The following is a 23,526-nucleotide window of genomic DNA, read 5'->3' on the forward strand; positions in this document are numbered from 1 at the left end:
TAGTAATTACTGATGGACTCACTGTCAAATGTTAAATGATTAAAGAATTGCAGAGAGTTTGGCAAGAAATGCATGAAATTAAAACCAAATGCTAGACTGACTAACAAATTAGCATACATTGTTAAACTTTATACTCACCAACAAACTCTAAATTAGTGAGAGAATTATAGAGAGTCTAGCAGGAAATGCATGAAATTAGAACTGATTGATAGATTAACATCCATTCATAAACTTTATACTCACTGATGGAGTCATTGACAGAATCTAAAATAGTCAAAGAGTCATGAAGAGTTTGGGAAATAATTTATAAAATTGGATTGACTAACAGAAATATTGATGAATGGACATTCATCGATGAATTTAGGAGTTTTCAAAAAAAAATCCTCGAAATGACCAATGGACTCTCTAATAGATTTAAAAAGTTCTATCAGGAGCCCGTCGATGATGTGCTATCGTGGTAAATCACCGAAAAAATAACTAACAGAAAATTTCATCGGTCAATTTAAACCCAAATATATCGGGCAATCCTTAATTTTCCCCTCATTTTCCCTAAAATACCTTATTATCCTCCCTCCCTCTCATCTCTCTCTCTTCTACTAGTGGTCGACATTCTCTCTCTTATCTAGAAGGCAACATCTCTTTCTCTCTCTCTATTAGTTAAGGTTTGATCTTGATGGTTCAATGGTTTTTTCTTGGATTCATTGGTTTTTTCATGTTTTGTTTGAGTTAGAATGCATGATTTAATGATTCGGGAGAGACGAAAGCTTGTTTTATTTTTAATTTCTTTTTATCACAAGAAATTAACCAAACACAACTACAAGGAATTATGTCATAAGATCATATGATATGAAAAACTTAGTTGTAAAGCTCTTATTATATCACTGCCACAATCATCCAAAAGATTTGGTATGCTAAGAATTATCTTGTAATAATAATGTTATTACCACTCAAATGTTAGTCCCTAATATGTGAAGTGGTAAAAAATTACAAATTTTTTTTTGGTATTTATGTCAAAAATATATTTTTGGTATTTGTTTGTATTTTTCCTGTTTTCTTTAAAATTATGTAAAAAGTAAAGGTAAAAAACGAATGAATAAAGTTGTCTTCTCTTTATAATATTTATAGTGCAAAAAACAAGAAAAAACTCATTTTCCTTTGACTTTACATATTAAGTTTTGTAAAGAAAGAAAGAAAATAGTTTAATAAGTTTTGCTACAAATGAAAATTCCATTGGATAAAGTGTAGATGATTTTTACAATCGGACTAATGAGTTTTTCTTAAATGCTTTTCCACATACTGATGGGCTTTTTCATGAAATGTTTTTTCCATCAGACCGATGGGCTTTTCTTGAATGCTTTTTGCCATAGACTTATAAGCTTTTAAGCCTGTTTTGGAGTGATTGCGGTTGTTTTTTAAAGTGCTTTTCATGCTGAGATGCATCAAAATGATATTTTTTTTATTTTTTAAAAATTATTTTTAAGATCAGCGTATCTAAACGATCCAAAACATATAAAAAAAAATATAATCTTATTCACCTTTGATAAGCTTTTTAGGCTTATCATAATCAAGCCTACAATTAACATCTTTAGGACTTGTTACCATCTAGTCACTAACACCGATGGTGGAAATGACATGCATTGGTTCTTTACCTTTGCTAATAGACCCGCAGGAGCCATGAAAGGAGCTCTATATGGAAATCCTACACATGTCAAGAAATGAAGGGAGAGGTGGTTGGTAATGAGGTATTACTAGGCCGGTCATTCCTAAAGGTGAGATGAAATAGATCTAAGATTGTTCCTATTATTGAAGGGTACCTCCCCTTGAGGTGAGCAATAGGCCTTGTTTTAGCTTGAATAAGGAGAAAACATGTGTTGTGTTGGCCTTGATCACAACTGACTATGACATCAAAAAAATGGACAAAGGGCATTACCAGACCAAGTTGTAAATGATGCAGCTTATTCCTTATCCCTTGTTTTCTATACATCTAATTTGATTATTGACTTTTTTTATACAGGATTAACAGATGGAGGAGAAGGAGAAACTCCAACTAGGCTTGCAAAAAAAAGCTTGTTTGCATCAGGGAGGGGGTCTTCATCCCTTAATGTGAGTGGAATCGTTAATGAGAAGGGATGAAGCATGACCCCATGAACATGAATGAGCTTACTATACCTAAGGACTTCCCTTCATTCTTCTTCAACTCAATGGAGCATCTACTTATACATTTAGCATATGAAGCATAAGTTTGAGGGTCTGTGCAGTATAGATAGATGTATCCATTCAAAAGAGGTAAGGATTACATGCATCCTAAATATGTAATGTGTTTTTATAAGCATTTGGTTATTCAATCTATATTTACTTCTATACATGTTCTTGTTTAAACTTTAAAAAAAGGCTAAAAACAAGGCGCATATTAAGGCTTCAATAAACAATGCTTATATTGTAAAAGAAATTTCAATATTTGTCTCGTATTATTTTGAGCTTCATATGAGAACAATAATCAACAGCATTCCAAGACATGATGATGGTGGTGGAGTGCCTTCTAGTGGAAATTTGCCAATATTTTCCTATTATAGATGACCATTATTGAAGAATATAGTTTTGAGAAGATATATGATAGACATCGAATTTAAACAAACAGATAATTATATGTTATTTAACTATGATGAATGAGACCTTTTGTTAAGTAAGAAATTTTACAATTTTGTAGTCTTAAATCATTTCTAATTTTCGTGAGTACATCTCATATCCCCTTTGAAAACAAATCCTCATAAGCAATTGGAATGAGTGTTTGCATAAACCCATAACAATCATGACTTTTAATTCCATACAATCTTCATTACTCCAAATTCATCAATCTAGCTATGTTTGAAACATATCCATCAGGAAATCACAGATTCTTAAGTCATTCATACATAAGAAATAATACCTTTTTTTTTTTTTTTTATCAAAGGTGAAGGTGGCCTTAGGCTTTGCAACACGTACTCCTTCATTAAACAACACTGTATCATGATAGTCATAAAATAAAACTATATTTATTGTAGCTTTTATATTGTTCTTTATTTTTTTCCTTAACGTCCATGATCATGTTAAAAATATTTTCAAAAACATTCATCTATATGTAAACCTTCACCTAAATAATCATAATTCATTCATATTATATTCATCATCATACTCCTTTAACGATTATTATTATCATCTACATTATTTATTATTATTTTTTTGTGTTGCATACAGCTAATACCCTAACATGTTTTGAACGTTCTTTTAAAAAAAATATTGGAAGTTTCGAAAATGTGTTTTCGCATGGATTTCTTAAACACAACAAAAATTATTTTCTTGCATTTCTGGATTTTACAACATGTTTGTAAAACTCCAAAGGGTATTGGTCAATATTCCAAAAAATACAAAAATCTTATTTTGGGGGAATTCATCTATTATTCACTGCTAATGTTTGGATAAAGAAATCCCTAGGGGACGAATATCCAAAATATTATTGGAAATAATTTGTTATTATTCACTGTTAATATTTGGATAAAGAAACACTAAGTGGTAAATATCCAAAATAATTTTCTAGAAATAATAAGTCATCACACATCTTTGAAAGAAGCCTCAATTATAATTGAGGACGTTTCAATTTTTGACTTCACGGTTTACGAGCCGTGAAAGTATGAAACACTAAGGCAAAAGAAGGCTTTTAAAGCACTCTGAATTTCCTTAGATTTTTAAATCTTTGTCCTCCCTCCTTGCGATTTACGAGTCGCAAACTCTTGAAATACTAAGGGAAAAATGAGCTTTTAAAGCACATGAAATCTCCTTGGATTTCTACCTTCATAAATTTAGTTTGAGTCAAACCTAGAAAAACTGACGGGATTACAAAACACCAACACCATAGCTATTATATGGCAAACCAAACACCAATCAGTTTACCTTAGGTTGGGCATACTAGGGGTGCTAATACCTTCCCTTTACACAACCAGTCCCTTGCCTTAGAATCTCTGAAAGACCAGTTAGGTTTTCTGGTGACCATAATACTAGGTGGTGACTCCTTTATCCATGAAACAAAAAAACCAAAATCAATCGAGGATCGCCGCGATGCCGCGCTCTGCCGCGAGGGTGCGACAGGATGGTGACTCCACTGTTGACGTTAGAATGGTTAGGTTTACCCGATAAGATAAGGATCTCCTTACCGATGAGGACTTTTCTTAAACCATAGACGGACCAACAACTAGAAAACACGACAAGATCTTAGATTTTATCAGACAATAAAACATGTGGTGATAACATAGAGCATCAGGGCCAATATTAAGGAAGCAATATGTCAAGGAGATAATTACCGAATCATATATAATTACTGCAATATAAAATACCATAGATATATGATTTGATTCGTGCTGATTATGAAAAATAATCACTGCAATATAAAATATCATATATATAGGATTTGTTGGTGCTGGTTATAGAAGACAATCTCTACAATAATTATTGCAATATTTTCTTAAATATCATGTATAGAGATTTTCTATATAAATGAACTTCTAGCCATATGCACTAAGGGAGAACAAAATTCACAAGGGGGCCAATTGTTTTCAGAAAAGGGGAGCTAAACGAAAAAACCCTAAAGATAAAAAAACCTTAAACCCGTTTTCTCTCCTGGAGCCGTTCCCCCCTCTAGCCGACCAAAGCCTCTCCTTTCCCTTGGCTAAAACCTAAACGAGCCGCCTCCCAATGCCATTTTCCAACATCCCTGCACATAAACCTCTCCCTCTCCAAGCCAAAGCTTCCCCCCCCCCCAAAAAAAAAAAAACCATTTTACCCTCGGCCATTTCAACATCCAGAACCCCGGACACGCCTCTCCCACAAACCCATGGTTCCCCATTTCCTCTGTTTCTCTCCCAAACCAGTAGTCGTCCCCATTTCTTTTCCCCCTCAGCACCTGGCCACCATCTCCCTGCCCATCTGCCAAAAGAGCACTAGAGAGCACAAGACAGCCTTCCTTCTTCCTCCTCCAGCTCTTTTCCCTTCCCTCTCCCAGTCATCCCCTTCCTGGCACACAACCTTTCGCCCACAGCACCCGACTTCCCTCTTCCAGCCACCACACCAACATCCACCGATCTGTCCTTTCCTCCGCCTCAACACCGCTAGCAACCTCTTCATCCCCAGCAGACCCAGCTCGTCGCCTCCCACAGCGGCCCAAAAGCGGCTGACCACACAGAACCCGCCGACCGAACAGTCACTCCCATCTCAAGAGCAACTTCAGCGGCCACATGCACAGCAGCAAGGCCGGCCCCATAGCTACCCCAACCGCCCGATCAAACATCGACAGAGTAAAACAAACCGGGAGGAAGACAACATAAAACATATCTAAAAGGGGAAGAAAAGAAAAACAAAATAAAATGGATTGTTTGTGTTGTTTGCTTGGCTTTACAGGTGATGTTATTTCTCACCGCCGGCGAGGAAGGGAAGAGGAGAAGAAGCCAGGCTAGATTCACCCGTTTCCAGGCGTTCCCTGCGGAGGCGCGTGGAGGAGACGCGCCGCCACTGTTCCCATTTTATTTAACTGATAAAAAACAAGAATTCCTTGTCTCCCAATATTTGCCACATTAGATACCATTTTGAGAGTGGATTCGACCGCCACAACGCCGCACATGTGCAACACACTTTTTCATCCTCACCATTAGATGAATGGCCTTGTATGTCATCTCATATCTCAAGAAATCTATTCAATTATTGAATTAAATACAAGCCACCATTTTATTCTCCAAGGGACGCCTTCTTTATTACAAATAAACCACCTAACAATCTCTTTCAATAAGGACGAGCCACCTGGCCACAAAAATCCCAATAGCTTTGTGCGGGGCAGATAAATCTCATGAGGAAGGTAAAAGTCTCTCAATGATGGGACAGACAACTCTCAAGTAAAAAATCTTTCATTAAAGCTGATAACCTTTCAAATTTTTATGTATTTAATACAAAAAGATTTAAGAGGGCTACTGATGGATAAACAAGTTATATATATAATATTATTTTTGCAAATCCATGTTTAAAAGAGCCAAAAGCAAAGTGATAACCCAACGTACATAGGCTTGGCAGAATAGCACTCCCATATTAATACGTCTTGCTTACTTACAGGCCTAACATCTTTAGATTCAGCTACGTTTTGAGCCCAAGTACACATAAGTCTAGTGAACTGCGAGATTCATCATTCTTGGGCTTAGTTATGCACTAAGCCACAATACATGTAGGTCATGCAAGCTTCTAAACCCAATATTCTTAGGCTTGACATCATGCCAAACCCCAAATGGATATAGACTTGATGATCTTTCTAAGCCCAATATTAAGCCACAAGACATCGTTTGTTTATTCTTATGACTCTTAACCTAAAATCTTAAGGTTAAGGATACCTATCCCTCTACATCCTCAGGTATATAAAAGTCTCTGAAGGACCCATCACATTTCCATTAACACAAATTTTGATATAAGGAATACTGTATAAAGGTCTTCTAAAAACATACCATATTTTCATCAACATTAATGTTGATGTAAGGAATTATGTATAAAGGTCTTTTAAGGGCTTACCACATTTCCATCAATATTAATATTGTGTAAGAGATATTCTCATCAAATTTAATAGTGTAAAGAATATTTTCTCTCTCATTAATGCTTTTAGGAGAAAATGACACTCCACCCTTTCCAACAAAATAAGATAAGGTTTTGGGGTTATAAATACCCCATGAATCACTCATATAAAGGGTTCACAATTTCTATTCTTTTATTATACATTCTTAGAGCATTTATCATGCAAAAACTAAGAATAGATACTCTAGTTCTTAGAATTTAAAGCTCATTCTCTCATTTATTATAATCCCTTACTAAAAAGTTATTGACTTAATCATCTAAGGGTTCTAAACCCAATTAAAAGAGACTGTTTTGTCCGCACTTGGACTTCTACCACCAGTCATGTGCTGCACTAATTCCAAAGAAGAGAATGATGACGTGAACGTATGATCCTTCACTATCCAAACACTTAAGAAATCATATTCCCGAGCATATTAGATTCCAGAACATCATCAGAATCTACTACCAAATGTTTGTCTCTAATTTATTTGTATTAGGAATAACCTGATTACCTACGGAAACTGAAAAGAAAAACATGAACCGTAACTGATAAACAAACCATTTAGGGTTGGTGTTGTTCTAGCTTTTCTACACGAGGAGAATCTAAATGTTATATTGAATGAGAAGGTAACCGTTTTGCAAGTTTATTGGGGTACTGAGTGTTCACAAGAGCTTGTGCTTGAGGCTCGTCTTGCTGTAGTCAAGGTAGTTCACCATGTAAGTCTCATATATGTATTTGTGCTAATTTGTTTTGGTCCGCATGAGTACTATTTCTCTATCCTGCATAGTCATGTAGAATTTTATAATCATATATCTTATCTTAAGACACCTTGTGCGTAATGATGAATCCTGAACCGAGGCTATCAAAGATATAGTTCAACACCAGATCATATTCCCAACATGCTATACATGAAATGCTTTGTCCATAATATGATTCATATAGCATTCAATGCAAAAGAGTTGCGTTATGCTCTTTGATTTGGTGTATTCTCTATGAACCCATGGTTTGACTTTGAGCTAGTGTCTAACACAGCCTTCCAATTTTCTTGTTGAGGTTTAACAAATTATATTTGTATTTCCATTGCAGTTTGGGGTCTTTGAAGATGCAATTACTGTCCAAGAACATGAAGCTGGAGGGCATGTAACTGGTCAGGGGTGAAAGCTTATGTATACTATTTTCATGAACTGATGGATTAAATAGCTGAGTCTTACCATAATATTCAGCCTAGTGTGTTTCAAGAAACAGCTAACTCGTTAATTGCTTAAAACTGAAACAACAGGAACAAATAGAATACCCTTGAAATGCTGAATACCCTTTACACTTGAGTCTGCTATTCTGTATATAATTTTGAGTCTGCTATTCTGTTTTTCTCCATTCTGATATATCCTCTCCTGCTGCTAAATAATCTTGAAATGTTGAATACCGTTTACACTTGACTGTTCGGGAATGTCGAATCACCTGTGAATTTCTTGTTCGTATACTTTCAGGAAGGTTTAATTTCACTATTGCCTAGGGTAATAGATATCGTGATATACCTGTAATTGCTACTAGGGGTATTGTCAATGCTTTGGATATGTTGCTGCATTGGCTCCTGGGGATGAAGGAAATAGGACTCAAGTATCCCTCTCAAGGACTGAGTATAAGCTCTAGATTAAGAGCAATTTTGAGAAGAAACAATGGTTTAAAATTAGAAGAGCATTGCAGAAAAATAAGAAAAATGTGAAGAAAGAGTGTCAAATTCAGTCCAAAAATACAGAATTAACCAAACCCAAACAATTTTCTTCAGCTCCTTTTTATTAAGAATTTTAGGAACTAAAAGTTAATGAACTTTCCCCACTAACAACTTTGATTATCCATAATAAATCAAAATTAAATATAAATTTTTTCTTATTTAAATTAAGTGATTTTTTAACTCAAAAACATTGAAAGAATTCTGAAAAAACTAATCAAATTCTTCCTTTCATGGACTAAACAAATCAAAAATAATTCTTCATAGATCAGACTCAAGTTAAAATTCTTTTCAACTTCTCATTTTATAAACACCAAGATTTTTTTTTCTTTTCTATGTAAGATAAAGTTCTTTTAAAGGTTTTGGATTTAACCAAAATATACCAACTAAGAATTCTATGAGATGAATTTCACCCATAATTTGTTTTAAACATGTTAATATTTCATGTCAAATAATTTTTGTTGGAGATTAAATTTCAATAAAATCGTAATCCTAAAAATAAATAGACTTTACTTTTAATTTATCCTTAAATATACCAATTAATCATATTTTTAACTAAGTTTTCCAACAGACATGCCATAAACTTTTCATAGCGAATGTTGTCTGTCGAGGTGGTTCATCTCCACGTCCATGTGTTGATGTGCCCATAATCTAGCCTCAACCTGGCCATGCTCAATCCAGCAGTAATTGCTAAGCCATGAGGCAACGCAACGGTCAATTCACAAATCCAAAGCTAGCTCAATAGTGTGAAGCTAGCTGGCACTAATTGGTGCTGCCTAAGTCAACAAAGTGGGCACCAATTCGGTGCCACTTGCAGCACCAATTGGTGCTCTTGTCTTTTGCAAGACAAAGACATGGATGCTTGTCTATAAATAGACAGTGCATCCAAGTCTTAATTGCACCACAAGAGAGAAGAAGAGGAAAGTAAAAAAGAGAAAGTAATCCTATAAAATTGTGAGGTATTTGTGAGACAGTAAGGGAGGTGTTTTCTCTTAGTAATAGAGAGATTTCAGTTGTTCTCCTATTAGTAGAGAGAGGTTGTAATTCCCACATTACTTAGTAAAATCCTTCTATACTTGTCATGGACGTAGTCAAAATTGGGTGAACCACGTAAATTCTTGTGTGTCTCATTTCTCATTTTATCATATCCCTTGCCTTTTATCTTGTCCGGTTTGCATGCCAGTATCCTAACAGTGGTATCAGAGCCATCTTGGTTGGTGTTGTCAATACACAAAAGTTATTCATGTATACGGTTACTATTCACGTCTACGACATTATTCACTTATACGACACTATTCATCCATACGGTACTGTTCACATACGTTACTGTTGGCGTATAAAGAAAGTCAATGCGATGATTAAATACAGTCTAGGAAGTTCTGTCAAGGAGATTGGGTTTTAAGCGGGATCGTTTGTGACCCCTTCAATCTTTCCTGGGAACTTACGTAGTGAAGTATTATTCACACGATACTATTTCTGTATACGTTGCAGATCAGTGAAACGGTGATAGCTGAATAGATCACGGTGAATAAAATGACAGCAAAGTACGAGATTGAGAGGTTTAATGGGAGCAATTTCTCACTATGGAAAATGAGAATCAAGGCAATCTTAAGGAAAGACAATTGCTTGGCAGCAATTGGAGATCAGCTCGCGGAGATCACTGATAATGCAAAATGGAATGAAATGGATGGCAATGCTATTGCTAACATACATTTAGCATTAGCCGATAAAGTATTATCAAGTGTGGTGGAGAAGAAAACAGCTAAGGAGATATAGGAGACTCTAACAAAGCTATACGAGTCCAAGTTTTTGCACAATAAGATTTTCTTAAAGTGGAGACTTTATACCCTTCGAATGGCAAAAACCACAGCGGTGACTGACCACATCAACACAATAAGAACTCTATTTTCACAACTCACTACGTTGGGTCAACAAATAGAGGAGAATGAACGTGCAGGGCTTCTACTTCAAAGTCTTCCTGATTCGTATGATCAGCTCATTATCAACTTAACCAATAATATCCTCTCAGACTATTTAGTCTTTGATGATGTTGCAGCCGCTATCTTGAAAGAAGAAAATAGGCGCAGAAATAAAGGAGACAGAAATAGTTCAAACCAAGCGGAGGCATTGTTGGTGTCAAGAGGAAGATCAACGGAGCATGGCTCTAGTGGGAGTCAAAGGCATGAGAGGTCCAAATCAAGAAGTAAAAAGACTGTGAAATGCTACAACTGTGGCAGAAAAGGGCACTTTAAAAAGGATTGTTGGTTTAAAAGGGTATAGAGAATACTGCAGAGTCATCAAAACCTCAAGGATGTTGCAAGCACCTCAGAAGATGGAGATGTTTTATATAGTGAAGCAGCGACAGTCTCTACAGATAAAAAAGAGCTCACTGAGGTTTGGTTAATGGATTCAGAAACAACATGGCATCTGACTCCTAATCGAGATTGGTTTCATACATATGAACCCATCTCTGAAGGCTCAGTGTTCATGGGTAATGATCATACTTTAGAGATTGCCGGCATTGGCACCATCAAATTGAAGATGTATGATGGCTCAATTCACACTATTTCAGGAGTGCGACATGTGAAAGGCTTAAAGAAGACTCTTTTGTCTGTGGGACAATTTGATAGTCTTGGCTGTAAGATTCGAACAGAAAATGGAATCATGAAAATTGTCAAAGGAGCTCTGGTGGTTTTAAAGGCAAGAAAGATAGCTGCAAACTTGTTTGTGTTAATGGGAGAAACACATCATGAGGCAGAGGCGTCAATCGCATCAGCCAGTCCTGCAGAAGAGAAGACAATGATGTGGCATCAAAAACTAGGCCACATGTCAGAGAAAGGTTTGAAAATTCTCTCTGATAAGAAGTTACTCCCTGGGCTTACAAAGGTTACTTTACCTTTTTGTGAGCACTGTGTTACAAGTAAAAAACACAGGTTGAAGTTTGGCAAATCAACAACTAAAAGCAAATGCATCTTAGACCTGATTCACTCTGATGTTTGGCAAGCACCGGTTATATCCTTGGGAGGAGCAAGATACTTTGTATCATTCATAGATGACTGCTCCAGGAGATGTTGGGTGTATCCAATTAGAAGGAAGGCAGATGTGATCGCAGTCTTTAAAACCTTCAAAGCGCTGGTAGAACTTGAATCTGGAAAGAAGATCAAGTGTTTGAGGACTGATAATGGAGGAGAATATACCAGTGATGAATTTGATAACATCTATCAACATGAAGGTATCAAAAAGCAGTTCACAACGTCATACACTTCACAACAAAATGGAGTGGTAGAGTGGATGAACAAAACTCTATTGGAAAGAACAAGAGCAATGTTGAAGGCTGCAAGTCTAGGAAAGCCATTCTAGGCAGAAGCAGTCAATACCGTCTGTTATGTAATAAATCGATCTCCATCAACTACAATTGAGCTGAAAACACCAATGGAGATATGGACTGGGAAGCCATTTAATTATTCTCAATTGCATATATTTGGAAGTCATGTGTACGTGATGTACAATACTCAAGAAGTCAGCAAGCTGGATTCAAAATCCAGAAAATGTGTATTCTTGCGATATGCTAATGGAGTAGAGGGGTATCGCTTGTGGGATCTCACTGCCCGCAAGATAGTCATCAGTAGAGATGTCGTATTTGCAGAAGATAAAATGCAAATGGAAGAACATAATAGCATTTTGAAGGAGACTACAACAGTCCAGATGGAAAATACTCACAATCATACTTCTTTTGAAGCTGCACCAGAGCATGAAGAACAAGAACAAATAGAGTCTGAAACTCCTGAAGTTCAACGGTCAACTCGTGAAAGAAGACCACTGGCTTGGCACTCAGAATATGTTACTGAAAGCAACATTGCATAATGTCTTCTAACAGAGGATGGAGAGCAATGATCAAGTGGAGCGGTATCGTGCAAGATTGGTGGTGAAAGGATATGCTCAAAAAAAAAGGAATAGACTTCAATGAAATATTTTTCCCGGTAGTACGACTTACTACAATCAAAGTAGTCTTGGCGATGTGTGCTATATTTGATCTCCACTTATAGTAGTTAGATGTGAAAACTGCATTTCTTTATGGAGTACTTGAAGAAGAAATTTATATGCTCCAACCAGAGGGTTTTGCTGAAATAGGCAAGGAGAACTTGGTTTACAGGTTGGACAAATCTCTATACGGTCTCAAACAGGCGCCGAGGTGTTGTTATAAGAGATTTGATTCCTTCATAATTAGCCTTGGGTACAACAGACTTAGTTCAGACCATTGTACGTATTACAAGAGGTTTGAAGAAGATGATGATTTCATCATTCTGTTGTTGTACGTGGATGACATGTTGGTAATAGGCCCCAACAAAGATCGAGTCCAATAATTGAAGGCATAATTGGCTAGGGAGATTGATATGAAGGATTTGGGACCAGCAAATAAGATTCTAAGGATGCAAACTCACCGAGACAGAAGTAAAAGGAAGATTTGGCTTTCTCAGAAGAATTATTTGAAAAAAATCTTGCGACGCTTCAACATGCAAGATTGTAAGCCAATTTCCACCCCACTTCCTATTAACTTCAAATTATCCTCAAGTATGTCTCCTAGCAATGAAGCAGAGATGATGGAGATGTCTCGATTACCGTATGCATCAGCAGTGGAAAGTTTAATGTTTTCCATGATATGTACAAGACCAGACATTGCACAAGCAGTGGGAGCAGTTAGTCGATACATGGCAAATCCTGGTAAAGAGCATTGAAATACTATTAAGAGGATCTTGAGATATGTCGCACGTCCCCACACGGCGTCCGATGGTGATTTTTCGTTTGTTTTCGGGTTTATTTATTTTTGTGAATAAGGGAGTCTCCACCTAGTATTTTGGTCACTAGGAAACCTGACTGGTCTTTCAGAGATTCTAAGGCAAGGGACTAGTTACGTAAAGGGAAGGTATTAACACCCTTAGTACGCCCTACCTAAGGTAAGTTGTTTGGTGTTTGGTTTGCTTTATAATTGCTATGGTGTTGGTGTTTTTCTAGGATACGTTTTGCTATGATGAATGGATTTGGGCTGAAAGTTTAAAAAGAAATAACCCTTGGTCAATGTGAATCACACCCTTAGATATGTCTACAAAGTACCAAGGAGAACCAATGCAGATCTCTTGAAATATGTGTTTGATTTAGACTAAATTTATTAAGATAGAAATCTAAGGAGATTCCATGTGCTTTAAAAGCTCATTTTTCCCTTGGTATTTCAAGAGTTTGCGACTCGTAAATCGCAAGGAGGAGGGATAAAAATTTAGAAATCTAGGGCGCTTTAAAAGCCTATTTTTGCCTTAATGTTTCATACTCTCACGGCTCGTAAACCGTGGAGTAAAACAAAATTGAAATGTCCTCGATTATAATCAAGGATTCTTTCAAGGATGTGTGATGACTTATTATTTCTAGAAAAATATTTTGGATATTAACCACTTAGGGTTTCTTTACCCAACATTAACAGCGAATAATAATAAGTTATTCCCTATAATATTTTGGATATTCATCCCTTTATGATTTCTTTATCCAAACATTAACGGTGAATAATAACAAATTATTCCCAATAATATTTTGAATATTCATCCCTTTGAGATTTCTTTATCCAAACATTAGCGGTGAATAATAGATGACTTCCCCCCCTAAAAAATAAGATTTTTTATTTTTTTTTGGAATATTGGCCAATACCCTTTGGAGTTTTACAAACATGTTGCAAAATTCAGAAATGCAAGAAAATAATTTTTTTGTTGTGTTTAAGAAATCCATGCAAAAACACATTTTCAAAACTTCAAATATTTGTTTTTTTTAAAGAGGAATTTCAAAAAGATGTTAGAGTATTGGCCGTATGCAACACACAAAAAACATTTTTTATATTTTCTTTGCAAAATACACACACATCATAGTTAATCACAATTAAAATCAACAAATCAGCTATTAAATCCTAGAATATATGTAGAAACATGTTCTTACATTTTCATGGGAAATACAACATGATTTTATTTATCCCTAAAATACTTGATTATATACAAATTAAAACATTAAATTCATTTTGTCTTTTTGATTTTTTAATTCAATAACATACATAAAAAAAATACAAACACACACTCATCCCTTTTTATTATGTTTTTCTCATACACCCCTATCTAATTACAAATAACAAAAAATTTAAAATAAAACAAACAAACACATCACACAAATACAAAATTACATAATAGCCCCTAAAAACCCAGGAAAACTGATGGGAAGGCTACTGGATCAAACAAAAGTGGCGGCGTGTCTCCTCCACGCACCGCCGCCACTTGCGGCGCGTGGGTTCACGCGCCGCCGCGAGGAAGAACCTGGAAACAGTGGGATCTGACTCACCATCACCTGCAAAAAAAAAAAAACACAGGCAGTCGATTTTATTTGGGTATTTTTTAGATCTGTTTGAAGCATTATGTTCTCTCCTCCTGGTTTGTTTTACTTTCTGCCGATGTCAGATCGGGCGGTTGGGGTAGCTATGGCGCCGGCCTTGTTACTGTGCGCGTGGCCGCTGAAGCTACTCTTGAGGTGGGAGAGACTGAGAGTTTGTGTTGATGGCCGGCTATGGGACCAGAAATTGGAAATGGCCGGTTTGGGTTTGTTTTGGGGCTGGGGGGGGAAGGAAAGCTTTGGCTGGCGAGAGGGGAAAATGAAACCGAAGGGAAAAGGCTGGAATCAGGGAGAAGGGAGTGTTGGTGTTGTGGTCGGGTGTCTGTGGGGGTAAGTGGCTGAGATGGAGAAATGGAGGGGCTCGCTGGTGGTTGACTTGGGAGAAGAAGATGGGGGAACGGGCGGCGACTTTTTTATTTTTTAAGAGAGGAGGGGCTGCAGCTAAGGAAGAGAACCGGGTTTAGGTTTTTTTATTTTTAGTTTTTTTTTGTGTTGGCTCTTTTTTTTCTGAAAAATTGCCCCCTTGTGAATATCTTTCTCCCCCTTTTTATATGGCTAGAGGTTCACTTATATAGAAAATCTCTACACGTGTTATTTAAGGAAATATTGCAATAATTATTGCAAAGATTGTCTTCTGTAACCAGCACCAACAAATCCTATATATATGGTATTTTATATTGCAGTGATTATTTTCCATAACTAGCACGAATCAAATCATATATCTATGATACTTTATATTGCAGTAATTATATATGATTCAGTAATTATCTCCTTGACATATTGCTTCTTTAATATTAGCCCTGATGCTCTATGTTATCGCCACATGTAAACCCTTATTTTTTATTTCTATTTTTATTTTTTATTTTTTTATTTTTGAAAAATTATTAAAACATGGGTCAAAAATTGGGTAGCAACAAGATACATTAAGGGTACCTCAGATGCCACATTATGTTATGGAGAATCAGAATTTACTGTCAGAGGTTATGTTGATTTAGATTTTGCTGGAGACCTTGAGAAAAGAAAATCCACTACAGGCTATGTGTTCATAATTGCAGGAGGAGCTATGAGCTGGGTCTCTAAACTTCAGACTATTGTAGCTTTATCCACAACAGAAGTTGAGTACATGATAGCTACACAAGGTTGTAAAGATGCAATATGGATGAAGAAACTTATGGAGAAGCTTGGGCACAAACAAGAGAAGAATTCCTTTGTATTGTGATAGTCAGAGTGCCTTGCATATTGCAAGGAATCCAACGTTTCATTCAAGAACAAAACATATAGATGTTCAGTATCACTTTGTTCGCGAAGTGGTGGAAGATGGAAGTGTAGATTTTCAGAAGGTTCACACAAAGGAAAACCCAGCAGATGTTTCGACCAAACTAGTCAACACTGACAAATATATATGGTGCAGATCCTCTTATGGCCTAACTGAAACGTAAGCAGCATGAAGATGACAAGTATAAAAAGGATAGAAGAATCACAAATGATCAAGTTTGAAGATTTGATTAAATCATCAAAGTCTTCAAGTGAGAAAATGTGAAGCTAGCTGGCACCAATTGGTGCTGCCTAAGTCAACAAAGTGGGCACCAATTGGTGCTCTTGTCTTTTGCAAGACAAAGGCATGGATGCTTGCTTATAAATAGGCAGTGCATCTAAACCTTAATTGCACCATAAGAGAGAAGAAGAGGAGAGTAAGAAAGGGAAAGTAATCCCATAAAATTGTGAGGTATTTATGAGAGAGTAATATTTTCTCCTAGTAATAGAGAGATTTCAGTTGTTCTCCTATTAGTAGAGAGAGGTTGTAATTCCAACATTACTTAGTAAAATCCTTCTATACTTGCCGTGGACGTAGCCAAAATTGGATGAACCACGTAAATTCTTGTGTGTCTTATTTCTCATTTTATCAGATCCCTTGTTTTTTATCTTGTCGGGTTTGTATGCCAGTATCCTAACAAATAGGACAGGTTATGCAGATAAAGAAAAGCATTGCATTCAGGCTACTACATAACATTTCTCGCATTTCTGAAGTGGAATGTGGAAACAACCTGTATCCTACCTTTTAAAGGTTGCAAGTTTGGCAGGACCTCTAGTGGTCTCTGAGTTCCACAGGGTCAGAATCAGCTTGCCTTGCTTATAAGAGGGAGGCAATACCCCTTTTCATGCCAAAAGCTGCCTCATCAAAAGAATACACAGATTAAGGGAGAATGGTTTCAATCAACTAGCTGAGAAACCTCATGTTGTTTGCATTCCGTTCCCAGCTCAGGGTCATATAACTCCAATGCTAAATCTAGCAAAACTCCTACATTACAAAGACTTCCACATAACGTTGGATGGCTTACCGGAGTACAATCATAAAAGATTACTCAAATCCAGAGGGTCCAACTCCCTGGATGGCTTGCCGGACTTTCGGTTTGAAGCTATACCTGATGGCCTTCCTCGGACAGATTATTCTGATGTCACTCAAGACATCCCTTCTCTAGCTGATTCCACCTCAAAACACTGCTTAGTCGCATTTCGCAATTTACTTTACAGGCTCAATAACAGTACTCCCTCTTCCAAAATCCCTCCAGTGACCTTAGTTGTCTCTGATGGTTCTATGTCCTTCACTCTTGAAGCTGCTGAAGAATTTGGAATTCCGAAAGTACTCTTCTGGACTCCTTGTGCCTGTGGTCTTTTAGGCTATACACTGTACCATACTCTGGTAGAAAGAGGCTTGACACCTCCCAAAGGTGTCAAAATTAAAAATCGTTCTTGAACTTCAAAATTTAGATATGGGAAGTACACTAGTTTTCTTATGATTTGCAGATGACAGCTACCTAATCAATGGGTACCTCGAAACTATTATTGACCAGATCCCATGTTTAAACAATATTCGTCTGAAGGATCTTCTAAGTTTCATTCGAACTACAGACCCAAATGATATCATGGTCAGCTACTTCATAAGGCAAATATAGAGAGTTTCAAGAGCTAATGGCGTGATTTTGAACACGTTCTACTCGTTCGAACAAGATGCTTTGGATGTTCTCTCCACCATGTTTCCTCCAATTTACATTGTTGGTCCTCTTCAATTGCTTGCTGATCAGATTTCAAATGGTAATATGAAAAATATTGGCTCGTTGGAAAGAATAAAGTGTTATAATAAAGATTTAATTTATTTTTAATATTCATATAATATTAAATTAATTAATTTATAGTGAAGATAAAGTTCATGAAACAAAATGTTTTGCAAAGAAAATTATAAAGTTGTTATAATTATGAAATTTATATTATATCAAAGTATTGTTCCTTCTGGTTAATACTCTTTTAAATACTGAACATTCATTAGAGCTATAGAGACTAATATATATTATGCTCTTTCATTTATAAAAGGAAGTAATAATTATCATAAGTTGAGGCATAAGAGATATATAAAACTAATATATAGGTGCTTCTTATAAAACATGTACACTAGACTAACCCGCATGATAATTATATATGGAGATATCACTTGTGTCTATGAAAAGACTCATGTAATAGTTATGTAAGTGATCCTTAGACTTGAAATCACTAAGTTATTTTATATAAAGAATGTTATGTTTTGATCTTATTACATGTTATCTTAATTAATGTAATGATATGGTAGACATTGAATATAATATGAACTATATAAAAATACTTGAGTGATTAAAAGATGATTCATCATCTTAGATAAATTAAAAAAAAAAGTTAAAAATAAATTTATTTTGATTATTAAAAACAAAATCTATAGTTATTTCATCATGCCCGTGATATCACATGTAAATCTAGATTTTCAACCTTATCAATTTTTTTTAACTAGAAGTGATTCAAGTTTTGACACGGATACCTGCTGATTTAGATTTTAAAACTATGCTTCCTAATGCATAATTGAATCACGGATAGTTAATTCTTTGACTTTTCTACCTTAATAAAAATTATCAATAAAAAAAACGAATTCACTTAAAATTAAAATATAAATAATGAATTATGATTAATAATGATAGTAACAACTTTACAACCCTTCTTTCTTTATATAAAAAAGAAAAATAAACTTAAATAATCATAAATCCTATTTACTGAAAAAGATTATGGTATACAATTTTTTATGTGTTTATGTGTGTATATAATGAAGACAAAATAGACTGAATTGTTAAATGTATTTTAAAATGTTATGATTTTTAGAAGATTGATATCTCGATTCAAACCAGAATTGTGGGGCGTTACTCATGAACGTCAAACATTTTAAAATAATATGATGGTATATCTTTACAATTCATTTGATATCCACATTATTAAATTTATAAACGTCAATTACATACTGTCATGTTATTTAATTATTTCTTACTTTTTGTCTTCGTGTGCTAGATGTTCTAGGTATGCAACTACGTTGTTGACTGTGCTACATTGTGTATAGAATCAATTATTATTTTGTCATGTAAAAAATATTTAAATGTTGTTAAATTGTTTTTTAGTGGAAATGTTTTTTTAATTATATTGAGATTGATATGATGTAACATAATCTACTTAGCATATCTAAAAACAATTTAAATAACCAATAAAAATATGATTTGAATAAAAAAATCAAGATGATATCTTTTTTAAATATTAAAATGACAACATTATAGATTAACTTGAATTACTTTGTTAAATCCGCTACCCAAGTTATGAGACTATCGTAACCTCATAGAAATTAAGAAAATCAATAAAAAAAATATTAAACTCAATTCTCAATCAACTCAATATATTGAAAGATGAAAATTGAAAATAAAATTCAACAAAAAATGAGCCAAATCAACTCAGATTAACTTATCAAACTGGGGTTATGACACCATGTCAACTCTATAGAAAACAAATTGAAACAATTTATTAAGCTCAAATCTCAATGAACCTAATGTTGAAGGTGACTAGGGTCATGAGATCAAAATAACCTCATAAAATAAAAACTAAAACAAATTATGAAGCCTAATCCCTAATCAATTCAATATTAAATGATAAAATTGAAAAACAAATCAACTAAAAAAATGATAAAAAAACCTGAGTCAACGGCTTAACCTGCGATCTGAGTCATTAGACCATAATAACCCCATAAAAAATAAAAAATAATAATTATGAAGTATAATTTTCAATCAATCCAATATTAAATAATTAAATTAAAAAAATAAAATTAAAAAATAAAAAATAATTGGAATCAACCTGAATTAACTTACTAAACTTGAGACAAGAATAATTCTAAAAAACCAATAAAAAAATTATAAAATTTAATTTATAATCAAATAATAATATAGAACGAAGTGGTGAAAATAATTAATTAAAATAAAAAAAATATCAATTCAACTCAACACACGGCTAGCTATCAAAGAAGATTTAAAAGGATTTCGTTGGACAAATAATAAATGCACTGGGCACTTAGATCCTACAATCGTGGTTGTATAGATTTATTTTTATGAATTGATCATACCGAGAATAATTCATTTTTTAAAGAATAAAATTTAAAATTAAATTAAAACCCTGGAGGCCCGGAACTCTTAATATTTTAAATAAAATGATAAAGATGGATGATCTTCTCTATCCCACGATATCTGGTCACATCGGTGGCCACCGCCGGAAGAAACCGATCACGTATATTCAATATTAAGGACAATACTTTACTCAGGCCTTTTGCTGTCCTGTTATTGGTTGATCAACTAATATATTAAAGGAAACTGCAATTAAAGGACAACCAATCATCACCACTGTTATTTTGTTTTTTTTAATGGACTCAGATGAGTGAATAATGATATGCTCCTTGATAAGATCACCTTTATATATATATAAAAAAATATATATAATTCTAATAGATTGATCAGGGATTTCATTTATTTTTTAATTTTTGTAGATTCAAATTGGATTATTTAAATATATCATAAAAATACATCTTTTAAAAAAACAGATTTATAAAAAACAATTAGTTTAAAGTGACATAAATGCTGACAGAAGGATCTCCTTTTCTTATTGTAGAACTATTGACCGAAAAAAATATATTTTTACTTTGCCATGAATATATTTTTAAATATATATTTTTACAATCATGCATATATTTTTAAATATATTTAGTGACATAAAACAAACTACAGCTAATGTTTGTAATATTACAATCATGCTTGGCATTTGGCAATCTCTTCCAACAATGATTCAATGGAAGGTCTAATAAACTAATGTCAAAGATAAAAAAACAAAACTTTAAAAAATACAATATCGAAGAAGAAAATTAGAGTCAGTTTGAAATAACTTGATAAATCAACAACCCACGATATGAGATTAGGATAAAAAAAATTTCATAGAATAACCTAGTAAGGAAAAAAAAATTCAATAAATAAAAACATCAAAAAAACCCTGATCCAATTCGGATTAATTTTACCAACCCGCTCTTGGAATAAATTATAAACTTGTCTTCTACTCAACAATGATTTTAATGGATGACATCGCATGGATCATGTTTGATTGTGTAAGTCTTCTACTCAATTAATTATTTATATGAGATATTAAATTTATTTATATAAAAATATTTAATTATTAATAAAAGTTTATTTATTTTTAATAATTATATTTTTAAAGAAAAGATAAAGTTTTAGGGATAAAAATATTTTGTAAAAAAAAATATAAAATTATTATAATTATAATATTTTTTTACATCAAAATATTATTTTTAAATATTTTAAGTTAGTACATTTTTAAGAGTGAATACTGACCGGAGTCATAATATAACATCCCTTAATGCTTTCATAACAAAACACATATCATACATGCAAAAATCAAAGCCATTTTATTGCTCTATCCCACTACTTCAATGTAATCTCTATTAAAAATCATATATTAGATTAGCATATCCCTATATAATATAATCTATTAGTATAGATTTGACCACAAACACTTTCCGACTTTTTTTACACTACTTTTCTTTTAAACAATGTGGGTTGAACATTTCATGTTCCTTTTTAACAACTATTCATGCATTTAATAGAATTTGTAACTATTTCATATTTTATAAAATTTTAGCAGAGTTTTCAGTTTTCACTATACAAAAAATTCTCACAAAGAGGCTCTATCTAAAATTTTATCCTGCCAATTCCTGCACAAAAACACAACATAACAATTTTTGCATGGTAGCCTCATGTAAACCTAGTTCATTAAATTTTGTTCAACAATTAATTGCTTCAATACACTTTTAACCTTTTTTTCACAACATATTATTCCACATTCATCTAATTTACAATAAATATTTAATATAAAAAAAGATATAGTGTGTGTATGTGTGTGAACACATAATATATATACTTAAGACTTAAACTAAAACAATGCTAAATCATTTTTGTTTTGTTGTATGCAAAGGATCTATAACACATATAAATATATAATGATAGTCTGTTAAACACACGGTTTCTATATTAACAACACATGAGACAATATATATATATATATATATATATATATATATATATATATATATATAAAAGCATAAGCCATTTCAATCAAATCTTTCAATTCAACTTAAATACAAATTTCACCATTTCCTCCTCATAATAAATCTCATTCTACTAGTCAACCCATACATTAAGATTAATATTCATAGTTACATTTAGGCTTTTAACTATAATACTATTGTTGGATTTCTCAAATAGCATACACGTAGCGGAAACAATAAAATAAATTTTTTAGGAGTTCTTAGGATCCCGTTAGATAGATCTAGAGTTGTTGAGGGATTTATTACCTGAAGATCTTCGACTTTGAATAGTTCTTTAAAGATTGGGTTGTCGCAAACCACAAGTCGTCCAATTGTCTAGCCTCCAACTGTAATCCACATGAATCACTATTGAGAAATCTTATAAATCTCTATTTATGACAGAGAGATTGTTATGCCTAGAGTGTTGGCTCTCTATTATGTGACTTAGGTAGTTTTTATGTCTAATACACAACCACAAAAAAAGAGGTGTAACTTACTATTTATAGGAAAATCTTAAAAATCCTATAAATTGGCAAAATATCAATTTGCGCCTTGAATAATATCCATATATTAATTCATGATGATTTTAGAAATTAACTCAATCAAGTCCTCACTTGATTTTTCTAGGTCTATAGATATAATCTATGTATTAATTATATTTTAGTCCTTAATTTCTAAAATATATTTTAATCAAGTCATACTTAATTAAATCATATCAGTTTAATTTCTGACTAATGGTTCTTATTATGCGACTCATTAGGTTCCTAATATGTTGGCCCAAATATAAATTCTAATTAAAAAATTAAACAATTTAATTTATTATCAATTCAACAATTGATTAATTTATATTTGAAGATCAAGTTCATTGCCTAGCAATGTGTCATAATCCCCTAAATATTAAAAAAGTCATTAGTGATTTAACTTAACCTTTCAATGACCGGTTTCTCAATGTAATTGATATTCTTTCATCAATAATGTTTCGATTTAACATTAAACCATGAAGTATGTCTGTTATGTTAAATCATGTTTGTTCTCTACATAATATTCATTAGTTGTTTTAATAAGATTTGAAACTCTTTTCAAATCTCATTCCACCTTGGCTAAGGATTTCTTAGTCAATACTATTTGAGAACAGATGGAATATTTTTCCTAATTCACCTAGGGTGATGAATCCTCTTTTGATCACTTAAGTACTTTCAGATAATTCATGTTATACCCAATGACTGCCCTTTCATTACCTTGATTAAGATAACATGTAACATGATCAAAGCATAACATTCTCTATAT

At 33.7% G+C, this 23,526-nt stretch overlaps 1 protein-coding gene across 1 annotated transcript; it reads left to right on the forward strand.

Moving 5' to 3' along the window:
• The first annotated feature begins 16,794 nt into the window (after window positions 1-16,794).
• LOC127904065 (7-deoxyloganetin glucosyltransferase-like) lies at window positions 16,795-17,517 on the forward strand. The gene is made up of 2 exons (XM_052445767.1): window positions 16,795-16,872; window positions 17,026-17,517. Exons 1-2 carry the CDS (start codon window positions 16,795-16,797, stop codon window positions 17,515-17,517), a joined length of 570 nt encoding a protein of 189 aa, XP_052301727.1.
• Window positions 17,518-23,526: the final 6,009 nt, after the last annotated feature.

This window comes from Populus trichocarpa, chromosome 1 (assembly GCF_000002775.5).
Source record: "Populus trichocarpa isolate Nisqually-1 chromosome 1, P.trichocarpa_v4.1, whole genome shotgun sequence".
Taxonomy (NCBI): domain Eukaryota; kingdom Viridiplantae; phylum Streptophyta; class Magnoliopsida; order Malpighiales; family Salicaceae; genus Populus; species Populus trichocarpa.